General features: G+C 46.3%; 1 protein-coding gene across 10 annotated transcripts in view; it reads left to right on the forward strand.

Moving 5' to 3' along the window:
• Positions 1–9,927: 9,927 nt before the first annotated feature.
• Positions 9,928–12,878, forward strand: part of KIF16B (kinesin family member 16B) — a 139,910-nt gene continuing 136,959 nt past the window's right edge. For all 10 annotated transcript variants that reach the window (XR_008974054.1, XM_057423345.1, XM_057423347.1 and 7 more), the window contains exon 1: positions 9,928–10,048. Coding sequence is in view for 9 of the 10 variants with exons in the window: in XM_057423345.1 (XP_057279328.1) it covers positions 10,002–10,048 (47 nt within the window). In the remaining variant the exon portion in view is untranslated. The remainder of the gene's footprint in view (positions 10,049–12,878) is intronic.

The raw sequence follows: 12,878 nt of genomic DNA on the forward strand, positions 1-12,878 counted from the left end.
TGTATTCATCAGTCAGTTACTCTCTTTGCACCAATGCTTCCTATGGGCTCCTTCCTTCAGCAGGAGCCCGCCTGCCCCCCGCCCAGCCCTGGGCAGCAATCTCTTACTGAACCCCTCCTTGCCTCTGTTTGCTTTTTCTTTTCCCAATGTCTCTTTTGTCCCTTGAAATTCGCAGCGGGACTCGCGCGCCGGCACGCTGGGTGGTGGTCTTGGCTTAGCAGCCCCATTGGAGAGAAGGTTATGTTTATTTTCATGAGAGAGCATCAGGAAAATGGCTTTCCAGACTGCCTAAATATTTCATTCCAGTTGAGAGGAATCTGTAGATCCTTTGAAGATGTGTGCGCCGCCTTTCAAGTACCTCCTAAAATGGTTTTCTTATGGATATTACCATATTCAGCAGCTCAGACCTACACCGGCTCTTTCCCTAGGGATTACAGATAAAGCCTTATCTTATTAAGAAGGCTGACCTGTACTCCAGTCTGTTTTTCCACTGATCCTAATCTTAACATTAAATACAACAAGATTTCACGTAGAAGCAGTGCATTAGGACATAAATGCTCTACACTAACTCACGGTAATCTCTTTATTTCTCTCCAAATTTGGCCTAGCCAAATCCTCTAAAATGTTTTCTCAGGGAACATTATTCCAAGAATATATTTGTCTGCTTTTCCCTGTGGATATTGATCAAATTGCACTGAAGTCAGTACAAGATTTCTCAATGATTTTCAATGTTTTACCTTTGGCTTTGCATCAATTTATATTTTCCCAGGTTCTTATTTTAGTCTGAACTTGGCTACAGCACTACCCTTCATTTCCATTGGAAATACAGTAATTGCTAAAAATCAGGGAACAGACACCGTAAAATACATGCAGTGATACTTTTTGTGCCCATGGCCTTCCAGTGTCCAGCCTCAAGCAGCCATGGGTTATCAGGTTCCCTAAACCCACAGTATAAACTGCTCACTAATTCCCACCCTGAACCTCTATCAACAAAGGAAAAGGGATTTTCTGCCATGAGAAGGAACAGAAATGACACTGGAAATACAGAAAGGTTAATCTTTATTCCTTTCATGTGTGCCATCAACCAAACCTCTGGTCTAAAGGAAAGCTTCTCATGTGTTTTAATATCTTTCCTGCAACTCATGGCCTCACTCTGGATTCTTATGTCCTCCAAGGTGGATACCTGAAGGACACTTTCCTGCCTTAAACCTAGATACCCTAACAGCAACCATAGCTGAGCTCCTGGGTTTAACATGCCAGGCAGATGTCCTTCAGAGCCTTCATCTCTTGCTCAATGAGGATGTCAGCATCAGCATCGTCTGTCTTGCTTCTCTGGATGCAGAGTGAACAAGCGTGGTCCCTCCAGCACTGTGGCTTGTTGAGGTGCAGCGTGGCTTGGGATGCAAGATGCCAACAGGTAGGTGCTCAATCTCCTGTGTCACCGAAAGTCTGGAAGAGGCTTCTCTGGAACAGACTTTGCAGCCTCAAACCTCCAATTTAATGCCAATAAAGGTGATAAAATGTATCCTGGAGTGAGGAGTAATGGGAATGCACTGCCTGTGTGTTAACAAGCCAGGGGTAAACAGCAGTGCTCTATGTAAGGCATTTCCTTGGTTTCGTGGATAAAACTACACTGGTATCCCCATGACCTGCGCCCTGACACAGCCTAACAATGTATGGCTCTTCTTGATCCCAAGTAGTGACATGTTGATGTGTTGTGTAAATCCCAGGGTGCTGCCAACAGAACATCTCCGAACACTGTGATAATTCATTAAACGTTATTAGGTCTTTCTGCAGCTTGCTTGCCTATCAAGCCCTGTTGTATTACCTTTTGGACAAAACAGATTGCCTCTGTGTTAATTGAGTGATACACCAGAAAACAGAGCAAACGAGGGAGCTCAGCCACTGTCCTGAATTGTAAGTCATCAGAACTCAATAAGGAAAAAATTATCAGAACATCTCCCTATTGTATTTAATAAAGAAACAAGAAATTGCTGCATTCTGGGGTGGTTGGGGAAAATAATAAGCTGAACAATAGACAATCTCATTTCTCTTCCCAACTGTGCAGAAATTAACTGTCAACTGCAACCACTTATTTTTCATTTCCACTTCTCTGTACCACACTTTTTCTTGTCAGGCTCCTTAGTTGAAAGTGAAGCAGGAAAGGGGACAAAACCAACCTCATTTCTGAGAAGCTAACAACACAATTAAAATGCTGGAGCGTACCCTGTGAACCTCATGGGTGCTTTTTGTAATGAGAAAAAGTTTCTGCATTAGGACAAGCTTCTGTTGTGCAAAGCCATCTCCCAGTAATATTTGAAAACAGAGATTGAGAGGCTGTGTTTTTACACTGAGAGTTCAAGGTGACAATTGTATGTCAAAGGAGAAAGTCGCCTTCTACAATATCTATACAAATATAAGCAGTACAGTTGTTTTGCTGTTGTTCTATACCTTATTTGCTTATTCCCACATGAACTATGTTTAAAACGCTTTGAAACTAGAGGTGGAAAGCATAGCAAAAGGAAAAGCAGCTCACAGAAGAATTAATTAAGCAATTAGCAGTAGATCAAAAGCAGCAGAGGCAACCCAGTGACTCTGTGGTTCAGTTCTAACTAAGCTTTGGCTGAAGCCGTTGTGGTTCAGTTCTGGATCAAGCCTAACACAACAACTTGAAAATGATGATGTGTCCCCAGCGGTTTGAATCTTTGCTTGATTAATTTCCCCACATGATCAAACGCAAAGGCTATTTACAAACTTCTTTTGTGTGGTCCAGCAGACCACAGGAAGCGTTTAATGCAGAGTCTGATGTTTCTCCACCCTGCCACAGCTGCATTGTGGTGGCTTCCTAGGTCCCTTCCATGGTGGGGTAAGGAGCTGTGTTCCATCTGTCCCAGTTCAAGAGCCAGTACGGCTGTAAACCCTTTGTACCCTTCCTTATGGTTCAAAGGAAGGTCTGTGTAAGGGGTTGACAGTAAGGACATGCTTCAACCCAGCTAGCCATCTCCCTATATTCTCCAGCCAGGATTTGGGGGGTCTCTGCACATGTACTGTCTCCACTGGAAACAGGTCGCTGCCCCCTGCACCAACCTCTGCTGATGCATCCTCCAAACGTGTGCTGGGCATAGGAAAATGTCAAACACCAGGAAGGGATACACCTGGAAAGATGGGCAGCATTCAGACTGTGACATCCAGCTGCCAGGCGAGCTGTTGATGGTCCATTTGCCAAGTGAGGGAGGAATGGTCACGTTCTGGTTTGTATTATTTCTAACGGGGGCTGGAACTGGATGATCTTAAGGTCCTTTCCAACCCAAACAATTGTGTGGTTCTATGATGCTAAGGTCAAGAAGAGGGCTGGATGCAGATGACAAAGATGTGAGTGAAATGGACCCCCTACCATTATGTTCAGTTTCCCAAACTGTGGCAAAGAGAGCGCTGGCACACAGCCTGGCACAGCAGTGGTCACTGCCACTGCTGCCAAAGGCACCAGGTCCTGCCATACCCTCTGCAATTGCTGCTGCTGTTTTCTCTGGGCCACTGCCACGGATGGTGCTGGTAGTGCCAGCTCCAGGCAACCCTCCTGGGCTGCCCCAAATTCATTACCCCCACTCTGGCAGCACTGGCTCGATGTCCATGGCATTTCAGTGAAGAGAATAAGGTGACTGCACAAAGAGCAAAGGGGGATATGAACCAGCACCGGTGGTAGCTCATTAACACTGCACAGCTCCCAAGGAGAATTTCAAGCTGACAGCTTGGTGCTTATTTACTTGAGACTGCATGTTGAGGCCTGATGGAAATTGGATAATTCTCCTTGCTCAGTGTGGACTCTCACAGCACTTGGTTTAATTATTTATACAGTGGCATCCTTCCTTTTTCAGCCATCAAGCAGCTCCATTTGTACCTTCCATTGGGAAGCTGTAGTGAAGCTCTGGGACTCACCAGGGAGCCACTCATACCCATGAGAAGTTATCCACAGCAAGCTCCTCCATCTGAATACAAGTGTGAGTTCAAACTGGAGATGTGCAAGTGCGTCTTGTGCAAAGTGGGTATGAATATAGACTGGACACTGCCTGGGATTGAGCTCAGGAAAGCGTGCTGCATGTATGGATTAACGGAGCTGTGTTTGTGTGCTGCTGGGAAGGGGCTGGTTACTCCTCATGATTTTGACAGACTGGAAAATCAGAGCATCCAGAGGAGGTGGAAGATTGCCCTGGCTGAGTTAGAGGAGTTCACAACACATCTTGGTGGGGACAGCAGAAATGATCTGACTCTTCATGGCACATCGGGTGTGAAAAGCCTCGAAGAAGGAGGACAATGGTGGCCAAGGGTTTTCTCCAAGGGATTCTCCAGAAGTGGAGAGAAGGATCCATCTGTGACAAGAGAATACCTTCTCCCAAATATCGACCCTTTTAATCTCTTTAGCAGCAAGCACTGAGCTTTCTGCATCAAATTAGCAAACACTGGTGACAAGCTCCAGCCTGATGGCAAGCAGAGAGGGATGCCTGTCCATCTGTCCCCTCCATTGTCTGCCAACTAGAAGAGTGTCTCAGAACACTCAGGTAGAGATCCTGGTTGATGTCTCAGACTGCGATGGGAAAAGAGCATTATGGCAGGTGATATGTAACCATTGGTTGTTAATTCCTGCCCTTCCAGGCTATTTACATATAAACACAAGGAAAGGCAACTGGTCATTGCCACTGGGAAGCGTGCCTCAGAAGGGACTGAAAGACTTGTTATTAGTAAGGTCCAGCCTGTCATTTCCTGGGCTTGGGACCTGTTTGCAACCCCAGGAAACAATGGTGTGTATCTGAAAATAAGCAGGTCCATTGCAAGAGGTCAATTAGGAGCAAGAAGGAAGCACAGAAGGTGGTGGTCAGGCATTAGTCAGGTACAGCCCCGCTTGTCTCCTTGCCAGCAGGCTGGAGACTTACAGCAGTGCCAGAGATCCCATCTCTGAGCCCAAGGATCATTTCTACCACAGGTGGAACTGGCTTTCCCAGCTCCGAGTGAAGGGAGCAGAGTAGGTCTTTGTGATAGTGCATGGAAAAACCTTGGAAATCCTTCATTAACCATCTCTGAGCCATGTGTTTGTTACAGACACTTATACCAAAGGAGCAGAGGAGTAATTGGGAACGCATGTGCTGTGGGCTTGGCTTTTATTTGGGTTTGCAAACTTTGCCAGGTGTTTCTGAGTGTAATATTTAGCATTTAGAGACTGACAGCTGTATTTTCCACCAGGGTTTTAAGGCTTATGGTGGTATGTTTACATATTGTTTTGGGGGTTGATATCTACAAACTGACCTATGTGTAAAGGGCTCAAAAATACCTTTTTCTGGCAAGTTTTGCAGAAGCCAGATGAGAACAGAGTGACTTCCCAATAGCCTCAACCCTTCAAACATCCACCAAGCAGCTTAACTACAGGACGCAGCCCTGAGGAAGCAGCAGCCTTCCTCCTGCATCCTCCTCTTGTAAAACTTGCTCCCTACTGAAACTGCAGGAGATGTTACACACGGTGTGTAATAATTCAGTGAGGCAGACTGAACTGGTGAGAGTATTAACTTATTGCTGAACCCAGGGCAGAAGAGAGAGGTATGCTGACACAGAAACTGGTCAAAGGAGCAAACCTATGCTGCTTCTGGGTGTACGTTAAAGCGGAGCAAATAGTGGGGATGCTGAATGTGTCTAACTTGAGCAATACTGAACTGAGTTCTACTTAGTTTTACTGAACAGGCTAATCTATCAGCTAAATTTTGGCAGGCTGGGAGAGCTGGGCTTGTTCAGCCTGGACAAGAGAAGGCTCTGGGGAGACCTTAGAGCAGCTTCCAGTACCTAAAGGGGCTGACAAGAAATCTCAAGAGGGGCTTTTCACAAGGGTGTGTGGTGACAGGACAAGGGGGAATGGCTTTAAACTGACAGAGGGGAGATTGAGATTAGACATTAGGACAAACTTACTTGCTATGAGGGAGGCTGTCCAGAGAAGCTGTGGCTGCCCCATCCCTGGCAGTGTTCAAGGCCAGGTTGGACGGGGCTTGGAGCAACCTGCTCTAGTGGAAGGTGTTGCTGCCCATGGCAGGGGGTTGGAACTGGATGAGCTTTAAGGTCCCTTCCACCCCAGACCAGTCTGGGATTCTATGATCCTACTTTCCTGGCTAGAATTTGCATTGTATGAACTACAACCCAAGTGGAGCCAGCCTTTCTGCCCCTGCTGCCAGGCTGCACTGCAGTCACCCAAGCACTCAATGCTATAGTTACAGCCAACAGACAGGGTTTGTCAATGCTGCTTAACAAAACCAGGTCTGGCTTCACTCTCCATTGACTGCCTGCAGCATTTGTGTCCTGGCCCAGGAAAGGAAAGTAAGTTGTGAAACAGCAAGTCACTGACAACTGCAGGAGGATGAGGGAGCTTGGGATGTTTTGCTGCCTCATGGTGTTGATGAGGTGCATCAGCTGGTCCAGCTCCCATCTGCAATGGGCGCTCACTACGTGTGGAAAAGTGTTCTCCATTTCACAGGAGGATCTGTGTGGTTTGAGAAGCTCATTGTATCCCATAATGGCTGGTGTCACAGGGCACAGCATGAGGAGATGTACTTACTGAACTCAATATATTTCTTCAATAGCTTTGCTAATCAGAGATGAAGGTTGACTGTCTGAGAGGAGTTAGTAGATGCTCTACAAATTAGGCTACATATTGGTTGGCTTTTCTAGGACCCCTAATGGGTGCTGAAAATCATTACATTTTATTGTATTTCTTTACCACTGGCTTTTATTCTTTTATGCTATTATGCATGCTTGTGCATATCTGCTTTTTTCTTATACACACTTTTGAGCTTATTCTTACCTTTCTTATGTGTTTGTGCTATTCCCTGTCAGCTCGTTGTACATCTTTTGGATCCTCTTTAAAGCTTTCAACAGGCTTTAATCAATTTGCCTGATGCTGTGGCAGGGGTCTCCCCGCCTGCACATTTGGCTGCTGCAGTGTGACAGTGCCTGTACTCACCAGCATGGTCCTTTGCTGATCTTTAAGCAACTACTGCTCCCCCTGTGATTTCCCAGTGCCCCCATCTCTTTCTCTCCCACTGTAGCACCTCTATGGCACAGCACAGTTGATCCTTTCCTTCCCTTTTTAGTGCTCCTGTGACCTCCAGTTTGCAATACTCTGACACTGGTGCCAAAACTCCTCCTGACTCTTTCCCCTTGGAGTTTGTCTCAGCATCACAAACTCCGGCTCCCTCCTTGCATCTTTCCTGTGCTTGTCCTCTCACATTGCTGAAAACCTCAGGAAAAATCCACATTATAAGTTCACTACTTTCTTTTCCATCACCAAACCTTCAGAACTGTTTTAATGTCTGACTCTTAGGCCAGAGGTCCTGTCTGGCTATTGAAAGCTTCCTGGGTCTCCAAAATTGTTCTCTTCTCTCTCCAAATCTTATTCCTTCCTCCTTCTTTCCTATTACTGGCCCTCTATTTCTTCCTCCATTCTTTTTTAAGCTGCGGCACCAGTGATTTTCTAACCCCTTGCCCCAGACTGCTCTTGTTCTCATCCCTCCTATTCTCTTTCTTGAGCAATTTGAACACATAATGGTTTCTCTTTTGCTATAAAACCACCTATTGCACCTGACCTCTCTCTTCAGACATCACCTTATCTCTCATTTGATCTGATGCACTGCTGGAGACATCACTTTTCTGGCTTCCTTCTTTATCCCCTCCTTTCTCCACCCCACGGAGCTCTGGTTTTCAGCTGTGTTTCTGCATCTGATGGGCTTCCACCCTTTGACCACTTCCAGCAGTCAAGTCATCTTCCAAATCTCTTCTGTTCTGGCTTTGTTCCTCTGACCTGCCTCCTAATGCTTCCCCACCTTTGGAGTGTAAACATGGGGCCCTTCTGTGTCTTTCTTTTCTCTGCTGTCATCCTTTTTGCATCTCATCCATCTATGTTATCCCTGTTGCCACCAGCGCTAATTGCCCATCAGCTGAGGTTTTCCTGTCATTTGCCCTTCCTCACTCCTTTCCCTTTTTGGAGGCTATAAGTTGCTAGTACAAGGCATCCCTAAAGATGAAGAATTCGGGTCTGAGACCCTCTTCTGTGTATTGGCCACTTTTGCCTTGTCAAGCCAGTAACACCTTAATGACTTTAATTCAGCTATGTTTCTACAGCATTTTAAATGATGTCTCCATCCTGGGTGTTGTTTCCGGGCACTGACAACTCCAAACAAACAAAAATATTTATTATTTGTGACAATATTACTTATCCTGCTTTTTTATGTTGTCTTTTACACAGTTACCCCTTATGAGCCAGATGTCTTGCTGCTGCTGGCTGTTCCCTAAGGGAGGATGTGTCAGGCTGGATGCCCAGGCTGTGTTTCTGCACAAGCAGATGAGGGCATGGCTCTCCATCATGCACCATACCTTAGCCTACATTTGAGTTTACATTGTTTAACTCCCTTTTTCTCCATGCTGACCATAAACAGCTTTTTCTTGCTATAAGGAAAGGATGGAGTCGGCACTGATCCTTACTGGGAGAGCTGCTGTGTGCCCTGTTATAAGCAGTAAAAAAATAATAACCCAGATTTATGATGTTATATGCATAAATATAGAAATATGCATTATTATTTGTCTGTGATGCCCACTGCTTCACCATTTCTCTCTGCTGGAAACATTCCCTCTCTTTGCTGAGACAGTGCCATTTCTGCCTGTGCTTTGCTGAGTGCATCCCTCCGAGCAGGGTGGCATGGTGGGGTGCTGGATCCAGGGCCTGTCCCCAGCCCGATGGTACCAGTGTGGTGGCTGCCTGGCCTGGTGGTGTCTCACTGGTGGCACCCTGGCAGAGTGTACAGGGATTGCACACACACCTCTTCAACATCTGTGTATGTATGTACATATGTATATATAGAATCATAGAACCGTTAGGGTTGGAAAGGACCTTAAGATCATCCAGTTCCAACCACCCATGCCATGGGCAGGGACACCTCACATTAAATCATGTCAGCCAAGGCTCTGTCCAACCTGGCCTTGAACACTGCCAGGGATGGAGCATTCACAACCTCCCTGGGCAACCCATTCCAGTGCTTCACCACCCTAACAGGAAAGAATTTCCTCCTTATATCCAATCTAAACTTCCCCTGTTTAAGTTTTAACCCATTACCCCTTGTCCTATCACTACAGTCCCTAATGAAGAGTCCCTCTCCAGCATTCTTATAGGTCCCCTATATAACCAAGAAGAAAAAGGATACTGTATATCATATATATGATTATATATGTAGATACATATAGGTGGACATTATCTGCACAGGTATCTATACAGACAGCTCTCTCCACCATATATAGATAATATAGGTGTCTGTGTATAGGGGTATGCATATAAACAGGGGTGTGGTATATATGTAAAGTGAGAGATATATACAGGGTGTATATAGGGGTATATGCATATATGTATATATATATAGACACCCCTATCTACATCCCTATACATATCCTCTAATATATAATGGGTAGATATATATTTATAGGGGTGTGCCTGAACATATATATGCATTATCTAGGCATATACACACCCTCCATGAATAAATGAACGAATGAATAAATAGGTAAATAACTGTACCCCGCGGGGGACGGCACTGTGGAGAAGCCCCCTCCCACCCGCAGTAATGTCGGTACCACCGCACGCCTCCTCCCGAAGGCTCCTCGCTGCCGGCCTTCTTCCTCCTTCTCCTCCTTCCCCGCCTCACCCGGCGCGGCCGAGGGCGGGTGTCACGGCCGGGAGCAGCAACGCCTTGCGACCTTGTTTGTCCCTGCGCCGCCCCCATAGCCGCCCGCCGCTGCGGGGGGCGGGCGGCGGTTGCCGTAACGACATGGCCTCGGCCGGGGGCGGGGGGGCGGCCTGAGCTCGGCCCCGGCGGGCGGGGCGCGGGTCGGCGGCGAGGGCCAGGCCGGGGCGGGGCGAGGCGAGGCCGGACCGGCGGCGGGTGGAGCAGGATCGGGCCCGCGTGGCCCGGCGGGGATGAGCCATGGCTTCGGTGAAGGTGGCCGTGCGAGTGCGGCCCATGAACCGCAGGTGAGTGCGGCCCGGGCAGCTCCGTGTCCCGCCTGCGCGGGCGGTGACAGCCCTTGCAGCGGGGCAGGCTCACAGAGAGCTCCGCATGGACCTCAGGAGCTCGGCGCTCCGGTGGGCGGCTCTGCGCGGGCTCGGGAGTAGCTCCCCCGCGTTGTGCTGGAGGTGTGGGGCTCGCCGGAGACTGCCGGTGTGCCGTGGTCTGGAGCATGGGTTTGTCTGAGCCCTTTATGGTGACGGAAAGGTTGTTCTGGTGAAGATGGGAAACTGCTGAGGGGCAAGGGCCTGGCACGGGTGTGCAGCCGGCTTCTGAATGTGAAGGCAGACTGCTTCATCTAGAAACTGCAACCCCTTCTGTGCCTGCTTGGGACACAGAGGTTGTTATCGAGTTCGTCTGCAACACCAACGTGTGTGGAGGAGGCATTACGATAAAGGTTATTAGTAGGCAACCTCGAAGTATAAAAGAAGCAGTCTGCCTCATTTACTATAGTGACAGGAGTTTGTCATCCACCTCCTGAGCTGGGTCCGGGAATTAAACACTGTTTTCTTTGGGGAAAGAAGTGCATAATATGCACGGTAGAGTTAATTTTTTATGATATCATTTAAGAACCATAGGCTAGGAAACAATCAGGTTCTCCTGGCAGTGATCTGACTTCTCTTGTTCTGGAATGACATAGCCAGTTAAAAAGAAAAGTGTTCTAAAAGCACCAACAACCAGTCAGGCTTGCACTGTTCCTTTCACTTGGTCCGATGCAGGTATACTAATAATAATTAGCCAGGTTCTGAAATCAGTCAGTCGATGCCTTGCTTTCAGTGTCTAAGGGGAAACAAACCTAATGAAAATAAAGTTGATGAAGGTAGGAAGGGGAAAATCTTGCAGGTTGGTTTCAGGTGGTTCAGGCAGTTTGATGGAGGCGAGTGGTTAGAGGTCAGGGTTGGTGAATAATCCCATTGCACCCTCCTGCTTCCTCATGCTCCTGCCCCTGAGTTTGACCACATAGTTCTTACACATTTTTAAACTTATTCCGTGTAAACACTTGGTTTTTCCTTCTCTTACAGCAGGTCTTCCAAGTATTGGTAAGACTTGGTATTTGTAGTGTGTTGGTAGTACGGAGAAGTTTTGTTTGTGGGTTAGAACTGTGATCTGCTGAGACAGAAGAGGGAGGGAAATGGAAAGCACATGGCAGAAAAGGGCTGGTGATTGTGATAGTGGAAACACTGATAGAGTGTGAGTTAAAGTGTGTGAATGTCATGGTAAAAAAATATCACAGACAATGACTCTATACCTTGAGCCTGTATTGCACGTGGGAGGATAACTTGGATAGAGCTGGATCAGAGCGTACCTAGAAAACTATGGAAATTGTGATGTGATGGGAAAGAGGGAGCCAAAGACCAGGGCAGGCAGAGGCCTGGCGTGGTCACAGAGATAAAGAAGTGGTCTTTAACAGTGAGTAGCTGTGCATAAACCTACTCTGAAAAATGGTAATCATCTGACTGTGGAAATAAGCGAATTGTATAGAGTCTTTCAGTTAAAACCTTGCAGTTTATGGGATGGTGCTTGATGTTTATAAAATATCATCAGGAAGCTGGATTCAGTGTTATGGGAAGTTGCTTCTAAGTCTCAATCTTTTTCAGAGGTATGGTTGCTGTTTGGTGTGATATTGGTACTACAGTTCGGGAGCAGTGTTGGGGTCAGTGGTGCTCCTTTCCTTCAGTCAGTGCTGGACTCATGCTGTGTAGTGTAAAACATCTTAATGTCTTCATCTTAAAGATCCTAAGCTTTAGAGGATTCAAGAGCTTTTCCTATTACAGTAGTGAGGATATGGTGAACCAAAGGCCAGGAGCAATAATCATATTTTGACTGTCAGTTTCGCTTGTACATAGTGTAGTGTGAGGTGTTCCTGCCCATGGCAAGGGGGTTGGAACTAGATGATCTTATGGTCCTTTCCAGCCCTAACCATTCTACGATTCTCTGTCTTCTCTCAGCCATGGTTTCTTCCTCTTCATGTGTCACTGCAGCGTTTTACAAAGGAAAGGTCTTCCTTTCCAAGGGATTTTCCAATTTAGGTGTTTGTTCTGCAGCACTTGTTTTCAAAATCCTTAGCATGATCCTGTATAGAATTAAACTTAATTTTGTGTGTCTCTCTAAATTAGCTTTGGTTTGTTCAAAGCTTCATCATATAACACAGCTTATTCCATGAGTCATTTTTAATTAGAGAAGACAGAGTTAATGAATGGTTATTGGTAAGACTCCTGCATTATAGAGCAGTTGCACTGTGTGGTGTCATAGCCCTGCTAATTGTGTAATAAGTCATGAACATGCATCTTGGAATGAGTTGTGTGATAGGGAGGGGGTTGTTGTCCAAGGATTACTTGCTGTTCCATTGCTTAGGTGACAAACTTTAGTCTTTTTTTTCCTTCTATGATTTATTTTTAGTCTTCTTCTTCTCTGACTTGACCTGGAAGGAATTTTTCATTTTGGTGCTGTTGTCAAAGCCTTGACCATTCTTCTTAAAGTAGTTAACATCCCAAATTGTGTTACACAGAGGTTGCACTAGAGGTGTTTGACTGTATCTCTGGATAATGTAATAGGAATTATGTCTGATGGCTTTACAGTTATGCTTTGAAAGCAGTCATGAGCATGAACTTAGAAAATTCAGTTACTTGGCGAGTCTCTGTCTATCCTTTGGTTTCCCTCATTCAATGCTGAATTGCAGTGACGGCCTTTCAGTCTGTGCTTATGGTTTAATGTTTCTATAAAGTGGCTAAAAACCTGCCAGCTGACAGAAGACTGGGTTTTCTTCATTGAGTATTGATCTGCAGAGAGGTGAGG

Source organism: Pezoporus wallicus, unplaced genomic scaffold (genome assembly GCF_028554395.1).
Source record: "Pezoporus wallicus isolate ANWC-B61680 ecotype Strahan unplaced genomic scaffold, APGP_CSIRO_Pwel_v1 contig_4191, whole genome shotgun sequence".
In the NCBI taxonomy this organism is placed as follows: Eukaryota; Metazoa; Chordata; class Aves; order Psittaciformes; family Psittacidae; genus Pezoporus; species Pezoporus wallicus.